Source organism: Sminthopsis crassicaudata, chromosome 6 (genome assembly GCF_048593235.1).
Source record: "Sminthopsis crassicaudata isolate SCR6 chromosome 6, ASM4859323v1, whole genome shotgun sequence".
Taxonomy (NCBI): Eukaryota; Metazoa; Chordata; class Mammalia; order Dasyuromorphia; family Dasyuridae; genus Sminthopsis; species Sminthopsis crassicaudata.
In genome coordinates, this window is record NC_133622.1 from 163,901,242 (window position 1) to 163,925,436 (window position 24,195).

Below are 24,195 nucleotides of genomic sequence, written 5' to 3' on the forward strand. Positions count from 1 at the left end.
TCTGCTCACCAGTAGGCACATTAGCCCTCCTAGTCATTATTTACCTGATATTTAAAATCCAGAAGTTTTCTCTGTTACCAACATTGGGTCTTTACTTCTTTAGAGCCATCACTTGCTTATCTTGATTCAGTTAGCTAAGGCACAGTGACGTTTAAACCTATTGGTTGTTTCACATCATTCTCAAAGAGGACCATAATGACATCACTATGTTAGAGTCAAGTTACAGTGTATCCAATCTGTGGCTGATGAACAGCCAATCCAAGCCACAGGTCAGACACAAATAGTCCCTATGAACATTTAGGGGCTTCTCTAACTTTGAATATCTCACATTTCTTTTGAGCTAATTCAATTCTGCTTTGCTTATAGAGCACAGAACCTTCTCTGATGAGGGCACCCATGCTAGGCAGTCCTGTGCCAATGTCTCTCATATTATATAATCAATTTTAAAATTCTTTAGAGATATCTTGAGAATTTCCTTTTATTGCTTTTTTTCTGACTACCTTGTGAGCACTCACTCTGCCTTTAATTCTCCATAAAATAATCTTTTTAGCAAGTGTACACTTGGCATTCAAACAGTGTGGTCAGCCCAGTGTTGTATGTAGAGTTGGAATGCTTGGTAGTTTAGCTTGAGAAAGGATTTCAGTGTCTGGTATCTTATCCTGCCAGGTGATCTTCAGAATCTTCCTAAGACATTTCAAATGTAAGCAATTCAGTTCCCTTGCATGGCTTTGGTATACTGTCCAGCTTTCATATATCCAAGGCAAGTAACCACCACACCAGGTAATAATAGCAAGACAACAGAAAGGTCTGAGAACCTTCAAAATAATTTCATATCTATTCTTGTATTATTGCTATTGTTACTGTTAAGTCATTTAAATCTTTTCTAACTGTTTTTGTGGGTTTTCTTGGCAAAGATGCTCAGGTGATTTGTCATGTTTTTCTTCAAATCTATTCTTTTGACTATTGATTGTTTGAAATAGATTCTAGACAGCTATTTGATGTCGGGTTAGACATACTGTCAACTTCAGTGTAGATCTTGTGCCCTCCAAATCTCATTTTGGGGACTTGTCAAGAAAAGTCCACAAGGGCTTTATAAATACTTCATCTCAGAATTCAGCTTTGCTCCAGGAATCTCCCCCTGGATTGGTTAATTAATGAGGTGAACATGGACAGAGTAAAGAAGGCAAAATTATTTTCTGCCATATTCCTGGTCTATAGTCTTGCCTTTCTTATATCTATCAGCAGCATAGATAAATATATGCTGTGCTCTGTCCAAGGCAAAAATCTTTCTCTTTTCCTACACCTGTTCTTAATGAAACCATGTGGCTGCTAAATGACTGGGCTTATCTTTCTAAAAGTTGGCAAACCAATCCTTTAATAATGTATTTGAGAAATTTATCATAAATAGAAGTTATCACTAATTTATAGTTTGCAGACTCCATCTTTCTCTCTTCATTTATAAAATGTCGCTCAACATCTATATATTTCTAGTCATATCATCTTTCCCAATCCTTGTGGTCTTTCAAATATGAGTGAAAACAACTCAATATTGTCACCTATTTCAGTGAACTAGAATGTAGCTCACCTGGGAACAGTGGTTTGAACTAAAGAACAGTTGGATATTCTCTTGCCATCTCCTCACTTATCTTGGGTTTCAGTCCAATATCTCATCTTTATTCTATTTTTTCTAGCCCAAGAATTATTCTTTTGTCTAAGAAAAAGAAGCAAAATAAAACAGAAGTTAGGCTTCTCTCCCAGCAGGCAGTATTATCGTGCCATCATCTCCAGTCAGCAGTCTTACCTGCTTCTCCCCTATACAGTCAAAAACAAAACAATGATACAAGACATTTTGTTTGTCCTTAGCTATTCTTTCCATCCTCAGCTCATTCTGAACCTTACTAATCATATTATCATTCCTTAAGGCACCTTGTTGGGTCCATCCCTAGTTACCTGCCCTTATATCTATTTTCTCTATGTGTCCCCTTAATATTTAAGTTAGGTGATGATGATTCTCCTGTGCCTCCATATTTAAATACCTTTGTATTTCTCCTTCTTAGAATATGTTTTTATTTGCATCTTTCTGTGAGAGCATCCCAGCCCTGGAGTTTATTTCTGTAGAATTTTAGAACATAAGACAACTCTGAGACACCACTACACACCTGTCAGATTGGCTAAGATGACAGGAACAAATAATGATGAATGTTGGAGGGGCTGTGGGAAAACTGGGACACTAATACATTGTTGGTGGAGTTGTGAAAGAATCCAACCATTCTGGAGAGCAATTTGGAACTATGCCCAAAAAGTTATCAAACTGTGCATATCCTTTGATCCAGCATTGCTACTATTGGGATTATATCCCAAAGAAATATTAAAGAAGGGAAAGGGACCTGTAGGTGCCAAAATGTTTGTGGCAGCCCTTTTCATAGTGGCTAGAAGCTGGAAGATGAATGGATGCCCATCAATTGGAGAATGGTTGGGTAAATTATGGTATATGAAGGTTATGGAATATTATTGCTCTGTAAGAAATGACCAGCAGGAGGAATACAGAGAGGCTTGGAGAGACTTACATCAACTGATGCTAAGTGAAATGAATAGAACCAGAAGGTCGCTGTACACTTCAATGCTGTATGAAGATGTATTCTGATGGAAGTGGATATCTTCAACATAAAGAAGATACAACTCACTTTCAGTTGATCAATGATGGACAGAAATAACCACACCCAGAGAAGGAACACTGGGAAGTGAATGTAAATTGTTAGCACTACTGTGTATCTACCCAGGTTACTTATACCTTCAGAATCTAATACTTAACGTGCAACAAGAAAATGGTATTTGCACACATATATTGTATCTAGGTTATATTGTAACACATGTAAGATGTATGAGATTGCCTGTCATCAAGGGGAGGGAGTAGAGGGAGGGAGGGGATAATTTGGAAAAATGAATACAAGGGATAATGCTATTAAAAATTACTCATGCATATATAATGTCAAAAATGTATAAATAAAATTTAAAAAATAAATAAATATAAAAAATAAAAATAATAAAAAAAATTTTTTTAAAGAATTTTAGAACATAGATTCTGGCTTTAGAACAGTCTTTCTCTGAATCTTTTAAAAATCCATCCCCAAACTTAGGGTTGATATCAGATCCATCACAAACCATAAGTGAAAACAGTCACTTCTCATTGCATTTCTCTGCATTTCTACTTTTACAAACAAGCCATCACTGAAAAGGGCCAGGTAACATAATATTGGAGTTCCAAACCTGAAGTCAGAATGGCATGAATTCAAACCTAGCCTCAGATATTGTCTGTGTAACCCCAGTTAAGTCCCCTAATCTCTGTTTTCCTCCTCTTCTAAAACATGAACTTCTTATGGTGGGAAATAGATGAGATATTTATAAAGTACTTTATAAACTTCAAAACATTATATAAATACTACTAGTAGTGGTGGTGGTGGTAGTAATGATCAGAATCACACAGAGAATAGTTTTCATAGATTCCGACTTTTAGAGAATTAGATTATCTTTATAACAAGTCAAGAAAGTGTTAGATATTTTGTTGCTGCAAAGTTTTTAGTTGTATGTAATAAAAAGCATTCATTAAAAAAGAAACTAAATTCACTTGAAGAGGAAAAATATAATTAAAGAATATCAAGGGAAATAATGGAAAATATATGAAAGAAAGAAATGTAGCAATACCAGATCTTAAATTATATTACAAAGCAATAAGTGCCAGAATTGTTTGGTATTGGTTAAAAAATGGAGATCAATCAAAGATCCATATCAGATATACAATATACTAAAATAAATGAAGTTAGTAGCTTTGAATTTGATAAATGCAAAGATCCCAGTTACTGGGAAAGGATTCATTAATTGAGAAAGACTTCTGGGGAATTAGAAAGCACTTTAGCAGACATTAGGTTTAGATCAACATCTCATACACCATATACAAAGGTAAGCCACAAATGGATATATGAATTAACTATGAAAGGTCACATAATAGAAAATTAGAGAATTTGATAAATGCAAAGATCCCAGTTACTGGGAAAGGAATCATTATTTGAGAAAGACTTCTGGGGAATTAGAAATCACTTTGGCAAACATTAGGTTTAGCTCAACATCTCATACACCATATACAAAGGTAAGCCACAAATGGATATATGAATTAACTATGAAAGGTCACATATTAGAAAATTAGAGGAGCAGGGAAAAAAATTATTTTGCAAGTATGAAGATGGAAAGAGTTCCTGATCAACAAGGAATAGAATACCACAGAAAATAAAATGCTTAACTTTGATTACACAAACAAAATCAGTGCAACTGAACCAGAAAAAAAAGTTTCATTGTAAAACCTATGAATTGTTATCTATCTACCTTATTGAAAATAATTTAAAACTGCCACCAAAGACAGTAAACTATGCATATCCTAACTCATTAATATGATCCAAAGAAATTCAAGAAAGAAAGAAAAAAAGAACCCATCCATACAAACATGTTTAGAACAGCTCTTTAATAAAGAGTTGGAAATGAAATAGGTATCCATCAATTGAAGAGTGACTAAACTAATTATGATCTATGAAGATAATGAAACATTATTGTACCATAAAAAATGACCAAAGGATATAGCTATTAAGAAACCTGGCAGGATATGAAGGAATTATTAAAAGTATTAAAGGATAACGTGAACAGAATCAGGAAAATAGTTTTTACAGTAACAACAATGTAAAGACCAACAACTTTGAAGCACTTAAAAAATTTAGAATAACAAAATATGTTATTTATCTCCTCACAGAGATCATGGCCTTAAGGTAAAAAATGAGAGATACTTTTCTATAGAAAACTAATTTGGAAATCATTTTGTTTGACTACATGCTTTTGTTTCAAAATCCTTCCTTCCTCCAAGTGGGAAGAGGAAAGGGAAAATGGAACTAGTTGCCAGAAAAGGAAAACAAATGAAAGAAAAGAGGAATATTGAAAATTGTTTTAGTACACAGAAAAGAGCAGAAGGAAATCCCAAAGGAAGCAACAGGACAGCTTTGAAAGCTACACATTGAAAAATTTTAAAAGAAAAAGCAAACTCTACAAAAAGACTCACAATTTCATGTTTAATCATTTTCTGTACTATTTTATATGTTAAATTGTTTATTTTATTTGATGCTTGTTAAGCTCAGAAAAAATGTAAAAAAAAGGAGAGATGTAGGATACTAGTTTGACAGATAGTAGGTTCTAATGAAAAATATTTTAATAATGGAGGGGTGTAGAGTAAAAGGAAACAATAGAAAGGGAGAAGTTAAAAATTAGGGAGAGAAGGGAGATGATTAAAGAGGCAATCTTCTGGGATGCAATGAAGAGTACATGTAAACGGGCCTGTCTTGGCAAAGAGAAGGGTTACCTCATTATCAGAGATCAACGAAAGAGGAAAGAAGAAGAAAAGGAATAATGTCGAGCAAGGCATTTTACAATGAAGAGAAAGGAAGAAGATAGAGGTCATGGAGAACAATCTGAATTATGAGTTAATATTTTGTATTTAAATCTTTATCAGCAAATATTATGAGTCTTTTTCATGTCTTTTCTGTAGAGGAAATAACTATTCTATAGCAAGACAAAAATTTAAAAATATAAAACCAAAACCTGGCTTCCACATCATTATTTAACAGAAACTATTCTCTCTAAGTTTACCAAGTCTTTTTGTTTTTGTTTTTTAACCAATGGTCTTTTAATTGTATTACCTTATAATTTTTTTCTCAGTTCTTAACTTTCCTGACTTTCTCTTCTTGCTCCAAGAAATGTTCTGCTCCCTTGGTGTCTATGACACTTCTTTTCTAGTTCTCCTACTTGTCTATCATTCTTTTTCAATTTCCTTTACTAAATTATTATGACATGTTATACCCCCAGAATATATCCTCCAGTATATACCCCCATAACTCTGACCTTTTTCTTCTATACTTTCTTTTAATATCTCAGCAGCTCCAATGTGTCCAACTACCATCTCTCTCTATGACTCCTAGAACTACATTTCCAACTCTAAGCTCTTTTCCAAACTCAAGTCTTACATTGTAATTTACTACCTAGATACCTTATAGACAACTTAACTTTACTAAATTCAAAATAGAACTTGTTATCTTTCCTCCTAAATCTACTCTCTTCTCAATCAGGACACCATCTTCCTACCTGGAATGTGCTCAGGTTCTTACTCCTGCTTCTAAAATGTCTAGTTTCCTTCAAATTTTAGCCTAAGTATAGGACTGTGAAGCAAGGGTCCCTAACCTGGGGTTCATAAATTTCATACACACCCACACATAAATATACATATATAAAGACACAGAAATTCATATGTCTATGTGTAGTTGTATAGTCATTTTTAGTCGTGACTGACTCTTCATGACCCCATTTGGGATTTTCTTGGTAAAGATATTGAAGTGGCTTGAGACTAAGCAAACAGTGTTAAATAATTTGCTCAGGGTCACAAAGGTGAGAGGTCATTGAAGAGAGTAGGACAAGGTGTGAATATTGGGATACAGGTCACCTACATGGAAATATCCATACTGTATGTCAAGTCATAAAATATTTATTAAGTATCTCCTATGTTCCAGTGCTGTGCTAAGTCCTAGAGATACAAAGAAAGGGGGGGGAACAATCTCTGCTCTCACTGAATAATCAAAAGACATATCATGCAGTGAGTTATGGACAAACAAGCTATATCTAAGATAAATCTAAGATAAATTAGAAATTATCAATAGAGAAATAATCAAAGACACTATCATGAAGAGTTGATTGGGAAAAGCTTCCTATAAAATGTGGAATTTTAGTTAGGATTTGAAGAAAACCAGGATGTAAAGATGAGGAGGAAAAAATAGAAGCAACCAGTGAAAATATCTAGAGTTAGGAGATGGAGTATCTTGTGCAAGTAATAACAAGGAATAGGGAGAGAAGAGAGAGAGGAGAAGACAGGAAGGCAGGAAGGAAGGCAGGAAGGAAGGCAGGAAGGCAGGAAGGAAGGCAGGAAGGCAGGAAGGAAGGCAGGAAGGAAGGCAGGAAGCAGGAAGGCAGGAAGGAAGGCAGGAAGGAAGTCAGGAAGGAAGAAGGAAGGAGGAAGGAAGTGGAAGGAAGGAAGGAAGAAATACATGAATTTATTAAGAACATACTATGTACCAAGAACTGTATAAAGCACTCTACAAATATTATGTCATTAGGCCCTCATAAGTGAGGGAGACAGATGCTATTATCATCCTTGTTTTACAGTTGAGAAAACTGAGGCAGAGTTAAGTGACTTGCCCAAGGTCATATAGCTAATAAATGTCTGAGGACAGAGTTTATATTTCATCCTGGAGATATAAAGGAGCCACTAGAGTTTATTGAATGAAGAGAGTGATGACTTCCATCATTATCAGCACCAACTGATATTGATCCTATCAATAGTTTTTTGAGATTATTTTAGATGAAAAACTTTCTAATTGTCTTCTCACTTATTTGATAGGGTGAGGGAGGAATCTTTATTACATTATTACATTAAAGTAAGGGGGGAAGTAATTATTACATTAAAAAAACTGTCCCTTTATCTCGAGTCTACTAGAATTCACTCTTCTAGTCTAAAATAGACTTGAATTTTCCTCAAAGGAACCAGTATTAAGAAAGAGCAAAGTACTTTGAAGTTGAAAAAATTCTCTCTTTATGACCATTCACATATATGCCTTATATGTCCCTCATAATGCCTTTCCCACAAATGCCTGGCTTCCTATGAGGCAATTTGCAGATTGATTAATTCTAGTTTCCACTATGCTGTTTAAGGTTTTTCATTTCCCTTTTCAGCTTCCCCCAGTATATATGGCTAAAATAACCTTACTTAGAAGGTGAAATCAATTGACAATAGTGGCTGAATGATAGATGGTGCTGCTTGAGTGGATATTTGACAACTTCCTGTTTTTCTTTTTCTTTTTCTTTTTTTTTTATCCTTTTGTTGGAAGAACCATTAGCTGCCAATTTTTCAGTTTTTGCTACCTGGATTAATCTGGTGAGAGATCACTTTCATCTCTCTTTCCCTTACTGCTCCCTCCTTTTGGTCATTTCTTGCAAATAGCCAGGACCAATTAGAAATAAACCATATAAGGAAGCCATTAGTATTAAGAGGCATTGAGAAATACTGTCCAGTCCAATATATTCTAGGAGGTTCCCTCTCTTTCCCTATTCAGGAAATCTGTGATTATATGGAAACAAGGCATACTTGTTACCTTTCTAAATGACGAAACTCTCTCATGTTAGAACCCCATCATGGATCTAAGATCAAGATTCATTCTTTTTCTTTTTTTTTTTTTTTTTTTTTTTTTTTTTTTTGCTTATAAATCTAAGGTCAGAGAACAATCTTGCTATCACTGTCACTGACTCCAAGTCAATTATTCCTATTGGGAGGAAATGCCAGGTCATGGAATTTGAATATGGAGCTGCAAATAGCCAAAAATATATTCTGTGCAGGAAGCTAACAAAAGCCACCTGGAAAGTAACTGATCAGAAGACATGTTCCAAGGATATCTGAAGGAGTATATTTCAAAGCAGTATTGCCTAACTCCTGATAATGGAGAAATGATAACAATAGGCTACAGAAGATGAAGGGTCTGGTTTGAACAAAGACATCCTGTTGACTTAGAGTCTGCAAACATTGCATTCAAAAGTCATATATTCAGGCCAAAGGAGACTGAGTAACATATCAACCCTTTTAATTATAGTCACATGTCTGTGAATTATACCACTGTTTGAATATGGCCATACAAAGGTCTTAAAGGCTTCAGTTCAATAAGATATAACTCATTGAGTCCATCAAAATATTTCAGCTTTAAATCATTTCTACTGAGGCTAGTATGTACAGACCTACAATCAGATAAGTAGCGAGGTAAAGCTACTTAGGGTCAGAAAACTAAACCTGGAGTAAAAAAAAGACCTGAGTTCAAATCCAGCCTTAGATAGCTTAGATAGTTCACTAATTTGTGAACTGAGTAAATCACTTCACCTTTCTGGCTCAGCTTCCATATTTGTAAAAGGGGGACATAGCACTTATCTCATAAAGTTGTTAGGATAAAATAAGATATATACAAAGTGCTTTGTAGACTTTAAAATGCTATGCAAATGCTACTTTAAATAAAAAATGGACAGAAGCCAGTTGAAAGTTCCATTCACTAGTAATCATGCTGTGATCACAGTGAAAAAGAATATTGAATTTAGAGTTGATAGACATGAGTTCAAATTCTCATTCTGAAACTTACTAGCTATGTGAATTGTTGCTGTTTCACTACAATGTTCTCAAGTTACTTCATTTTTAAAATATATGTAACAATATTTGTTTCATTCATCTCTGAAGGTTGTTGGGGGTTTTGTTGATGTTAAAATGTATATAAAGGTTGATAAACTATAATAATAATTATTACATAGTCACAAAGCTAAAGTCTCAACCATTCTTGTCCTATGACATGTGAAGCATCCCCTCCTTTTGGTCATTTCTTGCAAATATCCAGGACCAATTAGGCATAAATCACAGAAGAAAGCCATTAGTATTTAGAGGGATTGGGACCAGACCAATACATTCTTGGAGCTACCCTTTCTTTCCCTATTCCGGGAAATCTGGGATCATATGAAAACAAGGCACACTCCAAGCATCACGATTTTGGTTAATTGATAATGAGAAGAAATCAGACTCTTTGCAAGAGTAACAGGTCTACTTTTGTAAGATAGCTTGTTGTAGAAAATATGTTATCTACAATGTTTTATGGAGGAAGTTGCTAAAGTGATAAAATTCACATTTATTTCAAAGAAAGATTAGGGGGAAAGGATGGAGTTTTTGATACCAAGAATTCCCCATCTCTTCAGTCAGTCAATTTATCACACAGCCTACTATGTGCCAATCACTGAGAGGAGCCTGGAAAATGAAATCAAAGATGCAGGGGGAAAAAAATGAATACTGCATTGAGTAGCATTTCCCATTTCTGGATCTCCTTTTCTGATGTTCCTTTTGTGGTTGATGGAACTGTGCCAGTTAAAAGAAGCTGTTTCTCTCAATCCAATACTCAAATCAATTGAATCACATGCTGTGGCCCTATTTTCCTATCTGCTGGGGAGCAAAAAGGGATTCAAATTAAGCTCATTCAAATGAGGGAGGAAATGAAAGGCATGGTGAAGAATGATTTTCAGCTCCAATCATTGTCACTTATTAGTAGATATTAGAGTGGAAAGGGCACCGGGCTTGGACTCAGCAACCCAGCTTTGGAATTCCATGCCCTACAGGCAGAATGACTATAAGGAAATCACTTCACCTTCCAGTCGGTTTCAATCCATGCAAAGTAGAGCCAAAAATGCTTGCATTTCCTCTGCCATAGGATTATGAGAAGAAATCTTAAAACGTTTCCTAATGTGGGCTCTTGTCACTCATAGGGGGCATGGTATGGAGCCCAGAAAATAGCAGTCTAGGTCTGAGAATCGGCTGGCAGGTAGTCGCTAAAGCGTTAACCGGAGTGTCAATTTACCTCTCCTACAGGTGTGTAGTTGGGAGTGTTCCTATCAGCTGCTCCTCTCAAGGAAAATAAACACTCCCAACATGCACTGAGCCATGGGGAGTGTCTCAGGTTTCCAACACGCCTCAGCTAGTTAAGAGTAAAAGTAATAATTAACAGCTTCTAGGACTTTATTAGACTTGTGGAGGGACATCTGTCAGGAAGAGAGCACCCTGCCATGCTCATAGGAAAACCAGGCAAATCCTCTCCTTTCCTCCGTAGTTCTGACCTCCTCCCAGGTAAGTCAACTTTTATACATTTCGTGGGCATCCATTGCCGGTGTCTGCTACAATTCCCTTATGCTCAGAATGACTTTGTTCCATGACTGGGAAAAGGGGAAAGGCCAATGTTAGAATGCACGGAACGAGGGGAGAGGAAGGAAGGCTCCTGACCAGCTTGAATTCAACTCCTTCCGGTCTAGTTATCAGCGATCAAAATTGGGGGCATGGGCTCTGACATCATCGCGACTGCACCTGTCCTAGAAATAAAGAAATCCAGATGCCCACGTGGCTCAGACCAACCTCACACTGAACAGCTTCCATTTTTTACATTTTTCATTCTTTTTTTCCAGGGTCAAAACAATAGTTCTTTGGAAGTCTCCTTGAATTTTAGGAGATCCCCTATTAAGTTCTTTTTTTTTTTTTTTTTTTTTTTTTTTATAATTTTTCGGAGGCTGGGGTTAAGTGACTTGCCCAGGGTCACACAGCTAAGAAGTGTTAAGTGTCTGAGACCAGATTTGAACTCCGGTCTTCCTGAATTCAGGGCTGGTGCTCTATCCACTGCACCACCTAGCTGCCCCCCCCCCCATGAAGTTCTTAAAGATATTTTTGATCTAAATATTGTAAATATCACATTTGCCCAAGATAACATTAATAATTAGCATTTTATATAGCCAGCCTCTAGGAATTTAAAACTATTATCTCATTTGATGTTCATAACAACCATTTGAGGTGGGTCCTATCATTCCCATTTCAGAGCTTGAAGAAGTATCACAGATCTAATAGTTTCTAAGGAAATTTTGAACTTAAAGCTTCAGGTCCATGGATAATCCAGGCTGGACCTTCTTAAATGTTTTCCACCCGGAAACATTTTCATCTGAGAAATTGTTATGAGAGCCTGATATGAAGATATATAAAATTAGTATACAAATCAAACATTTACTGATAATAAATCATAAAGAAGTTCATTTTAAAACAATTCTTTGGTATACATATAATTTTACCATTTATGAAAGACAAAAGCAAATTTGCATACTAATGACATGGATGTTCCTATTTATTTTTATATAAAGAATTAAATCTTGGTGAAATATTTGATACCTTTTACTGCTGTCAAATTTTTCAGGACCCCCACATTCAATTACATGACCCCACTTTAAGTGGCTTTGTTCTATGCAACCTAGTTGCCTAGAATTATGCTTCTGATGTCTCTTTCCCTAAATATTGGAAAGGTTAAATTATACATAATATTTGAAAAAATAATTAAAGAGTAATGGGGAGCGCCCCTGGACTTGGACTGAGTTCCAATCCTAATTCTGACACATTATCTATATGTGACTTCTGGTAAATGTCTGAATACAAGGCCTCAGTTTTATCACTTACAAAATGGAGTGATAACAATGTCACTGCATGCCTCCTCAGAGCTGATATAAGGAAAAAGACTTGGCAAAAAGTGCTTTACATAAGATAATTTTTACTGCATTTTAGAATGGCTTTTTTAAAAAGTTTGCTTTAAATCATCCTTTCTTAAAAAGCGAGACAAGAAGGAAAAACCTTAAAAATAGATAGATGACTTTAAGGAAGATTGAGAAACTGCAATAATTATCAGCCCTAGATTTAAAATTCAATTCTCCCACAATTTATGCCTCATATTTACAGATAATCCAAAGTAGCAGATTCATTTTGTATTGGTTTGTTTAAAGCATAAGTCAAATGCTTGCCATGAACCTTCAAGAAAAATATTCATTAATAGAATACTAAGACAATTGCCTGGAGAGAAAAGTAATTAGTTTAAGTAAATACATGATAATTTGAGAAGAGAGAAAGAAATAACATATAGGGGAATAGGAAAATCCTGGATCTTACCTGAGATTTGAAAAAAATGAAGGGTTTAAGAGATGAGGAGAAATAGTATTTAAGGTCTGGGAGGGAGCAGAGAGCCTTTTGAGTCAAGGCACCAAAATGGGGGGTAAAAAAACAGAGTGCTGGAGACAGGAACAGATTAGTTTGGCTGGGATAGAGCTTATATGAAGGAGAATAATAAAAACAAGTCCAGAAATATTAACTAGACTGTGGTGAACCTTAGATATCAAATGGAAGGGTTTTATTTTACTCCTAGAGGTAATAGAAAGCCAATGGATGTTTTTGAGCAAAAGAATGACATGATCAAAACAAATGCTTTAGGAACATTTTGGAGGAGTTATGTAGAGGATAAACTGGAGATGAGAAAAACTAGAAGTTGATGAGAATCCGGACTAGGGGAGAAAAAAAGATGGAAACAGGAAATGGGAAAGAAAACAAAAAATGCCAGAGAAATGAGTTGTGAGGGAGAATAAAGAATCAAATTGACTAAAGTCATGAATCATTTGACTAGAAGGTTAATGGTACCCTTGTTATAAATGATATAGTTTGAATAAGAGATGATTTTGGAGAGAGTGTAATGAGATTCATTTGGGATAATAACAATTTTAATTAACATTAATAACATTGATATTGTGATTTATCCAGATCTGACATAATCAATATTGAAATTCTAAACATAAAGCTATCCTTTCAGAGAACCAACAAAGAAGTTTTACTTTATCCTCTAAGTAAAGCATAGTCATTGAAGAAGGAGATTGCTATAATCAGCAATGGTAATTATAAATTTGAATATGAATAGGATGAACTCATCTATAAAACAGAAATAGATAGCAGAGCTATCAGGAGCCTTAAAGGCCATAGGATCATAGACTTGGGAACTGAAAGGGAACCAGAGACCCTCTAGTTTAACTTCCCCATTTTACACATGAGGAAACTAAGGATTTGGGAGATTAAGTAACTGGATGGACATCACATGGGTGGTAAGAAGGCAAAGTCATGATATAAACTCAATTCCTCTGACTCCAAATCCAATTTTATTCTTTTTACTATGCCAAATTATTTCCTTCTTTAGAACTATTGGGCATAAATACCTCTACTAGTTCCAGTTCATTTATAGCTGTCAGAAGTTTAGAAGTGGAATAAAATTAATAAATCATCTAACCATTCTTTCATTGTGTAGAGAAGGAAACTGAGACCCAGAGAATAGAGTCATAGAGTTGATTAATTCTCTGAGCTGAAACCATGTTTATCTAGAATTACCAACTTCATTTCTTTTTGTGAGAGGATTACAAGACTAGTAAATTGGGAAAATATCAATACGATAGATCTTGATTTCTGTAATGCATTTGATAATCTTATAACTCTGGACGATGTGAAAAAAAATGTGAGCTAGATGATAGTACGATTAAATAATTCCATAACTAGCTGAAAATCATGTAAGAAACACTGATTAATGGATTCAGTCAACTTCAGAGTGAGATTTCTAATAGAATACTTCTGGACTATGCCTTTGGCCCTGTTAGGCTCAGAATTTTTTAGCAAATAATTGAATGAATTAAGTAATTCAATCCAACAATAATTGCACTGGGCACTGTGGTACGCACTGGAAATGCAAATACAAAAATGGAACAATCTCTTTCCTCACAGAGCTTATACTCTACTAAAAGGGAAATAAGTTCTCAAGAAGGTACAACATGTTTACAAAATTTTAAAAAAAGAAATTTTTGTTAGGATCCCTAATGACAAAGACTTCCTGTTAGGAGAAGATACTTGAACTAAAAAGAACCAACATCCCAAACCTGGAGACAACTTTATCACACACAAGAAACAAATTTAGCAAAATTAAACAAAGGAGATTAATGTGGAATAAATACTTAGGGATAGGTTTAGAGCCAGATTATATAAAAAAAAGTTTTCCTTTATCCTATTGGCAAAGAGAAATTATTGGAGAAGGAGATTGATATGGTCAGTAATACTAACTATGCTTTTGAGTATGAATGAGATGAACTCACTCATAAAACAGATATGGACAGCAGAATGGATTAAAAATTAGAATCCAACAATATGTTGTTTACAAGAAATACAGTTAAGAATGAGAGATACACACTGACCTGTATTTTAGGCATATCACTATGTCAGCTGTTTAGAGGATGGATTGTAAAGAGGCTAAAGACCAGGAGTCCATTTAGGAAACTATTATAACAGGGGGCAAAGTGGATAGAGTACTGGGCCTGGATATAAGAAGACATCTTTGTGAGTTAAAAATCTGACCTCAGACACTTTCTAGCTATGTGACCCTGGACAAGTAACTTAATTCTGTTTGCCTTAATTCCTCCTCTATAAAATAAACTGGAGAAGGAAATGGTAAACTATTCTAAGCATCTTTGCCAAGAAAATCCCAATGAGATTACAAAGAGTTGGGCATTCCTGAAAAAGAATGTAATAGTCCAGATAAGAGGTGATGAGAGCCTATATTAGAATAATGAATAAAGAGGAAGAATGATAGGAATATCTTGGAAGTAGAACAAGAAAGATTTGTTAACCATTACCACATGTGAGATCAAAGAGATAGAAGATGCAAGAATGAGTCTAAAGTTAAAAATCTGATTGTCTGAATGAATTGTGGTCATTCAATAGAAATATGTATAATAGGAGGAGGAATGGATTTGTTGGGGGGGGGGAGAATAGAATGAGTTCTAATACTTTTAAGGAGAGAAGAACTATTAAGTAGATGTGGGTCTGGAATTCAGGAGAAAGATAAGGATTCAGTTTGTACAGCTGAGAATCTGTATGTAGAGCTGAGAGTCATTTGCTTTAAAACTATGACTGAATCCTTTGGATCTGATGACCTAAAGATTAGGTAAAGAAAGAAGATAAAAGGACCCAAGTCAGAGCCCTGGGCTATGCTCAAGCACTTGGGGAGACTAGATAGTGAACCGAGATATAGAAAGAGAACTACAATTGAGCAATATCTTAAAAACTCCGGGAAGAGAAAATAGCCCAAAGATAGGGATAGCCCACAGTGTCAAAAGTTGTGGTGAAGATGGGGAATGAGTAAAGAAACATCTAACAAATAAGAGAGCTTCTTTGCATCCTACATACAAAAGTCACAACACAAAAGGTCATCATATGTCTTCCTTAGGATTCTGATCAACAAATCGTCACAAGAAACTGAGGTAAGGAAGTTGACTCACCTGAATGAATTCTGCATTCTTGCTGTATATCCTTCCCCCTCCATTTTTGTTATTATTTGCTTTTTTTTTTCTAAATTGATCATCAGATGAAATGGAATACTTGTCTCATTTCATTCTAATATTTAATCTAAGTTCTAAGCATTCTACAGCACCTGCTACATCTGTCTTCGTGACAGTTGGAGCAAATTCTTCTTATCTGCCCATTTTACCAAGAGAAGTCTTCACATGTTTGGAAGAAGCACACTCCCCCAACTCATGATAGAGTTTGAGACCCTTGTCTACCCTCAACCTGATTTAGGCCATCCACTGAAGTGGTTTGCTCCATCTGCTCAGTTTATCAAGGTGTGGCCATTTGTGTGCTACAGATTTTTGGAGACATAGGTGAGAATTAGATGAATCAGATGGACACCAAAGGTGGAAAACAGCCTTGCAAAGAGCTCAGCAGCCCTCACCCCAGAGGTACTAGTCTTGCCTGAACACCTCAGCTTTTCTGCAGAGAGTACAACTCTGTTGGGCTGGTCACATTATTCAAATGCCAAATGTTGCTTCCCAGAACTCACGTAGGGCAAACACTCACAAGGTAGTCAGAAAAAAGTAATACAAGGACACTCTCAGGATCTCTCTTTAGAATTTTAGAATTGATTGTATGAATGACATGGGAGACATTGGCACAAGGCTGATGGGGTGCCCTCATCAGAGAAGGTGCTGTGCTCTATGAGCAAATTGAATTAGCTCAGAAGAAATACAGGATGATCAAAATTAGAGAAACCCCTGAATGTTGATAGGGACTAATTGTGTCCAACTTGTAGCAGAGTGTTCCAAGTTCACATTGGTAGAATCAGTCACAGTCAGACACAGTGTATACTTAAGCCTAAGTTACTAAGCCAGCAGATAGACATCAAGGCTGCTCTATTATTCCACAGAAGCCCAAGAAATTAAGAACAAAGCAAAACTAACTTTAGTCTTGTGTGGCTTTTTTAAATCCTGCAATGATAGTGTAAAGTAAAGGGGGTGGGGGGAAAGGCCATAGGTAATTAGAATTATACAATGTTTTTTGTTATTGTTCAGTCATTTCAATTGTATATGACTGTGATCCCATTTAGCATCCCATTTTTTTTGTGATCTTGTTTTCTTGGCACAGATACTAGTGTGCAATGGTTTGCCATTTCCCTGTTCAGCTCATTTTTATAGATGAGGAAGTAAGGCAAATGGGATTATGTGACTTACCCAGGGTCACACAGCTATAAATGTTTAAGGCCAGTTTTGAACTAAGGAAGAGGAGTCTTTCTGACGCAAGGCCAGGCACTTTGGCAGTCTATCATCTGTGACACTTAGCAATGTTTAGATCCTCTCTAAACATTAATTTAGCTTTTGGTACTTCATTAAACACAATCCATGTCAAATGGTCAATTAATAGAGGAACTCAGTTCTATCAGTCCACCATTCTCCCCAGGCTGGGGTTGGTGCTTTACACCTATAATTCCAGATTTCTGAGCTACATGAAATAAGCAGGTATCTGCACTAAGTCCAATATTTTGAGCTCCCAAGAATGGGGAACCACCAGAATGACTAGAGAAGGTGAATTAGCTCAGGTTAGAAATGGAATATGTCAACGTTCCCTTAGCAATCAGTAGTGGAATTATGCCATGAGAGCTGCCAAGTGAGTTAGAGAGACCAAGTCTGAAACAATTAATCAATAAATGTAACATGACTCATAAATTTTCCTTGGAAATTTAAACAAAGAAGTTGGCAGGTTTCATTTTATAATACATATAAAGCAACTGAAATTGTCATTTGTCACCTGGTTAAGATGGTGACATTAGAAGTTACAAAAACAAAAGTCTAGCTCTCTCACATAAATCCTAGGAAAGATCTAAAAGGTCCTGAGATGGAGCAATGACTAAAAACAAAGAGAAACACTAGTACTTTCTTCCATTTAACTCAGGACTCCACAAGATGATGAACAGAAGCCAACAAGCAGTGGGAGAGGACTCACATCAGGGAAGAATGAAGACAAAGTGAGCTCTACTTAATGGTCTAAAGCCCATGGGTTAATCTAGAGCACTAGTGGGACCTGAAACTAGATCAATCCCACAGGTCCTAAAATATATAGGGGCTCTTAATAGGAATAGACCAACAACATAAGGTCTAGTAATCAAATGCCTTTATTCGAATAAATCATAAAGGAAAATAATCCATATCAATTAAAATACAAAGGTAAAGTGAAAATAGAATCTCATTGCTCTTTTTTCTACATTAAAAGCATGTAGAAATATTATAGCTGAAATGTAGAGTTTCTAGGTCTAAGAAAAATACTATAAACAGCTAGAAAGAATTCAGGTACCAAAGAGCTTCAATCAGGATCACACAAGACTAAATTACAACTATGATCAAGGAAAGAAAATCTTAAAAACAATATTCCACAAGGAAAAATACAAAGTCTTACAATCAAAAATAACTTACCCAGAAAAATTGAATATAATCCTACAAGGAATAAAAAAAACAATTTAATAAAAGGGAGAATTTTGAACCATTCCTGAAAATGGAAAATGGTTGTTTAGGATCTTTGGAATGCAAACACTTGAGATAAGAGAAACCTAGAAAGGTAAATTCTTTAGAACAATTGGAAGAGAATAGATAATGTGTTCATTTTCTAAAATAAGAGAAAAGAGAATGTTTCCCCTCAGAATACCATTGACCAATCTCTTCTCTTGGATACTTTCTTTTCTGGATTTTTTAAGACTACTCTCACTTATCTTTCCTCCATGTTCTGACTATTCTTTCTCCATATAACAATAATTATTATGGGTAGCATTTATATAGTATCTACTATATGCCAGACACTAAACTAAGCACTTTGCATATATCTCATTGATTCTTACTCCTCAGAGGTAGGTACCATTATTTCCATTTTACAGTTGAAGAAACTGAAATAAATAGAGGATAAGTGACCTCCTGATTCTAGGCCTGCCATCTCTGTTGCAGGTTATCCATATTGTGTCCTCTTCCAATGGGTATGGGGCAGCTAAGTGGCACAGTGGATAGAGAGCTGGGTTTGGAGTCAGAAAAACTCATTTTCCTGAGTTCAAATTCATCCTCAGGCACTTTCGAGCTGTGTAACCCTGGGCAAGTCACTTTACCCTGTTTGCCTTAGTTTCCTCATCTGAAAAATGAACTAGAGAAGGAAATGGTATATGATTCCAGTATCTTTGCCAAGAAAACCACAAATTGGGTCAGTCACAAAGAGTTGGATAAGACTGGAAAATGATTTATCAGAAGAATGGATATATCCCAGGATCCTTCTGGGTGCTTTCTCATCTCATCTCATCTCTATCTCTATCTCTCTCTATGTATATATCTATCATCTATCAGAAATATTTATGTATATACTTACATCCAGCCCCAGTCTCTCTTCTGAGTCCCTGTTCTTCATTTCTCACTACCTATTGAATATTTTGTGCTAGATATCTCAAAAGCTTCTCCAACAGAACATGTCAAAAACTCGGTTCATCATCTTTCCTCCCAAATTCACTTTTCCAAACCTCCCTGTTTCTTTGGAAGGCACCATTGCCATTTTTCTTGCAACCTGGTTTCACAAACTTGGAATCATCTTCAACCTCCACTCTTCCTCATTTCAATATCCACTCAATTACCAAATGTAGTCAGCATCATCTCTCACATTCTCTCTTCTTGAAAGTCCACATCCCTATTTCATCACTTCATCACCTCTAGTCTAGACTAATATAATAGTCTGTTAATTGATCTACCCTTTCAAGATAACCTCCAAATAGCTGCAAAACCTATTATCCAAAAGCAATAGTCTGACTACCTCACTCAGTGACATCTAGTGATCCCTTCTAAGAATACTAAGATTTAATATAAATCCTCCACTTGGCATTTAAATCTTTACTTCATCTTTATTATATATCATTACCCTATAAACACTCTGGAGTCTAGCCAGTTGCCTGGTTGCTATTTTTCACTCACATCTCTGACACACACTATCCCCACACCCAAAATACTTAGCCTCCTCCCTTGTGGCTCTCCGATTACCCACTTCCTTCAAAACCCAACTCAATTGCTATCTTCAATATGAATATTCCCTGGTGCCCCCAGGTGCATGTGCCTCCCCTCACCATTTGCCTTATATTATTTTGTATATATCATGCAGATAATTATATTTGTATATTTTTTATTCCTCTCTACTTCCACCCCAAAAAAAGTAAGCTTTTTAAGGGTAGTTTGGTTTAGCCAAAAGACTTGTTGACTTTGAATTAAAGGTTGGGACTTTTATTTTTTTATTTTTTTTAAAATTTTATTTATTTATAATTTTTTGACAGTATATATGCATGAGTAATTTTTTAAAATAAAATTATCCCTTGTATTCATTTTTCCAAATTATCCCCTCCCGCCTTCTACTCTCTCCCCTAGATGACAGGCAATCCCATACATTTTACATGTGTTACAGTATAATCTAGATACAATATATGTGTGTAAATACCATTTTCTTGTTGCACATTAAGTATTAGATTCCGAAGGTATAAGTAACCTGGGTAGATAGACAGTAGTGCTAACAATTTACATTCACTTCCCAGTGTTCCTTCTCTGAGTTTAGTTGTTTCTGTCCATCATTGATCAACTGGAAGTAAGCTGGATCTTCTTTATGTTGAAGATATCCACTTCCATCAGAATACATCTTCATACAACATTGAAGTGTACAGCGATCTTCTGGTTCTATTCATTTCACTCAGCATCAGTTGATGTAGGGACTTTTATTTTTGTTTTTTGTATCTCCAGCCCTTAAAAGAATACTCAGCACACAAAAGAAACTTAATAAATGATTAACATTAATTGATTAAATTACCAATTTCATATGACTGAATTTATCAGGACTGAAATTTATGCCTGTAAATACTGATATTCTTTAAATCTATTGTTGTTGATTTGTTCTGAAATAAATCAAAAACAAATATTTGTTAAATATGTCAAAATATAAAATACATGCACTGCTTGCCTTTACTGTTTGATGGCCTTTGAATGCTATATAAATGTAAACTAGCATCAGCATGACTTGTAGCTTTCATGTGTCATCTCTCCATTAGAATTTGAGCTCCTGGAGAGCAGGGATTGACTTTTCTATTTGTATGGAAAAATATAAATTCATGATGCTAAGCACTGGCTTTGTGAATGGTGAACTCTTAATAATAAATACTTTTTTCATTCATCCATTCATGATTATGATTTTGACTCTAAGAATGTGAAGTAGTCTTTTAACTGACCAAGAGCATCCCACATATATTAGTTTTCCTGGCTATATTCTGTAATAATTGAGGACTAAAGACAAAATCTATTTGTAACCATGAGCCCTGAAGGTCAGAATACTTACAAAGGTTTTCTGTGTCCATATGTCCTGCATTAATCTTAATTCAGAGAATGTTGGGTTTTTTCCTCTACAAGGGAAAATAAGCATTAAAGGGGAAATAACATTGTTGGAAACATCTCTTTTGGTACAGATGTTAGACCTGAACAACAACCATAGGTCAACAGGACTATAATCAGGTGAGAAGATTAGAGAATACTTACTTCTCTGGGGTCAGCAATTGTAAGAGAATTCTACATCATCATATGTTTGAACTGTAATATGTAATTTTGAAATTAATTAAGAGATGCTAGGAAAAGGAAGGGATGAAAGAGTTAGTGTTCATCTGAGAAGATTTCCTAGAGGAAGAAGACTATGAAGAGTACATGGGTTTATTACAAAAGAAATATAAAGCAGACTGGAAATGAAAAGATAAAGATAAGTAAAAAGCACTATTTCATGTTTGCTATTACATTTTTAAAAAATTTTAATCTTATTTTTATTAGTAACTTTAAAAATAAAACCTTCATTTAAAAAAATATACATTCCTTCACCTTGCCCTACAGAAAGATTCATCCCTAGTAACAAAGATTTAACAAGAAAAAGGAAGGGGGAAAAAGCAGTTAAAAATGTTCAGCATATCAATCATGTTTGACAGCAAATACAATATTCTGTACCCATAATTCCCCACCTCTGCAAAAAGGGAAGAGCCATATTTTCTCAACTCTTCTCTGGAGCCAAATTTGGTCAGTATAATTACATAGGAGAGCGCTCTATTGTTTAAGTAGGTAAAATGTATCTCCCAAACTTTATAACTCTAACTACAGCATCTTGCTCTGCTCTCTTCAAATCTAATTCTGTTTGTGGGTTTAGAGGTCCAAGCAATAAGGCATTCCATTATTGAAAAAGATGGAGTGAAAGGGACATTTTCCACTTAAGTCCTCTAGTTAAACCCTGGTACCACTGAACTTAAAGCATTAAAAAGAAGATTGCTAGTCAAAGCTTCCTATTAGCAAAAGGAAATTAGGCAAAACTTAGCAGGCTGGTCAAGTCAGAGCATGATTTCAGCCTGCCTGAGTACTTGCATTTCTATTTGCTTTATGGGAACAGGGTTGTCCATTTGGGTCGAATTGCTTTTTTTTGTATATAAAAAAATAGGAATACTCCCATGTATAGACTACACATGAGAATACTGCTCAAAGATAAAATACAAGAACCATTTAATTAAACTGACCAGTTAGCTCCATAACATGGTTGAAAATGCCATAAATTCTCTAATTATCTCAGCTCCAGTCCCTGTTTTCCCAAAGCATATTCCTTTTTAAAGAAACTACTTCTTGGATTAGTTAGATAGAGCAATGGATAGAGTACCAGCTCTGGAGTCAGGAAGATCTGACTTCAAATCCAACCTCAGACACTTAACAATTCCTAACTATGTGAAGGAAGAAAGGGAGGGAGGAAGGAAGAGAGGAAACTCCCTCATCTCAAACCAAATGGGTGAGAAGAAGAGGGAAAGAGAGGGGCTCTATGGAAGCTTTCTCCAATTTGTTGGTATTTTTATCTAAGTTTCTTATTATTCAATCATGTTCAACTCTTTGTGACCCTATGGACCACAGTACATCAATATTGTCCATAGAGTTTTCTCACAAAGATGCCAGAATAGTTTGCAGTTTTCATCTCCAGTAAATTACAGCAAACAGATAAACAGATGCTAAAGGACTTGCTGAGGGTCACATAGCCAGTAAGTATCAAGACCAGATTTAGGGTTGTCCCTAAGTAAACCTAAAAATATACCTATATATGCACCTATATCTCCTATTACTATACAAAATTTCTCTCACAACAATAGCAACAAAATATTTGGAACAAAAGTTTGATGAAACACTTTCATTGAATTGGAAAACCAGCCTCTATTTGAATATAATAATCCCCATTCACTGAAAGTAACCCAATACTATCTTTTCTAATTTTTGCCATTCAATCGACATAGTCAAGAATCATCTGAAATAAACATTCATGTTGATTTCTTTTTTATATGTCATTTCAGCCAGTTTGAATGAGTGGAGAAAAATGACCACCAATCCTCACCAATCTCCTCTGTTTTTCATCAATGAGAAGAAATCCATTACCAGGTAATTGCAATTTCATATAAACTCCACTTAAGTGTGATTTGTATGATCTGCTATTTGTAGGTAGTATAATAGAACATTGGTTTAGAGGCAGCAGTGATGGTGAAGTGCTGCTTTTATCTGTTGTGTTGATGAACAAGATTGTCATTCCCTTTTATAGACATGTTGTACCCCTCCTTATGTTAATGGACATTAGTTATTATATTGATATTATTAGGATATTAGTATACCCCTTAGCCAATTCTCCAGCTCTTGTTCTCTGGAAAAGGATTTTCCTTTCAAGCCAAACTAAGAAAAAAAATCGAAAAATTTGTAAAACCCCTGCCTCCAGTACCAGGTCAACTGGTCACAATCTCCCTACCTCACTCCCACCTCTAAGCAGACTAGTCTGCTGATTCATTGTCTAGAATGGATCTTAGCAAATGTTTTTCTCTCTCTGCCCTAGAAAGTTATAAAAATGAATCAATAATTCTCTTTTATGAGCTCTGAGCTTCAAGACAGAAAAGAGTGCTCTGGAAAGATACTGTGATTTAATATCTGTCTTTCTTCTCCAGAATTGCCTTCTTGCTGACCTTTGCTACATCTGGGTAGTTATCCACATAAATTAAATGAGTCAATTTAAAAAGCTGAAGTGAACAGAAAGTTAATAAATTTTAAAAAGTGGAAAAAAGTCTTTCTAGGAATTAGCATATTTCATGGAAAGTATAAGATTCTTTTCTTCTCCAAAGTGAAAGTCAGTCACTCAACAAGCATTTATTAAGCTCCTACTAAGTGCCAGGTACATTTAAATGGTGCAGTGAATAGAGACTAAACCCTGAGTCAGGAAGACTTGAATTCAAATCCAGCTTTAACCACTTACTAGTTGGGTGACCCTAGATGAGTCAATTTACTGTT

At 35.4% G+C, this 24,195-nt stretch overlaps 1 protein-coding gene across 1 annotated transcript in view; it reads left to right on the forward strand.

Moving 5' to 3' along the window:
- The first annotated feature begins 10,581 nt into the window (after positions 1–10,581).
- The window catches only part of RASSF6 (Ras association domain family member 6), a 57,417-nt gene continuing 43,803 nt past the window's right edge, over positions 10,582–24,195 (forward strand). Inside the window, exons 1-2 of the mRNA XM_074276170.1 lie at positions 10,582–10,777; positions 23,220–23,304. Of these exons, the coding sequence (XP_074132271.1) occupies positions 10,717–10,777; positions 23,220–23,304 (146 nt within the window). The 5' untranslated portion in view covers positions 10,582–10,716. The remainder of the gene's footprint in view (positions 10,778–23,219; positions 23,305–24,195) is intronic.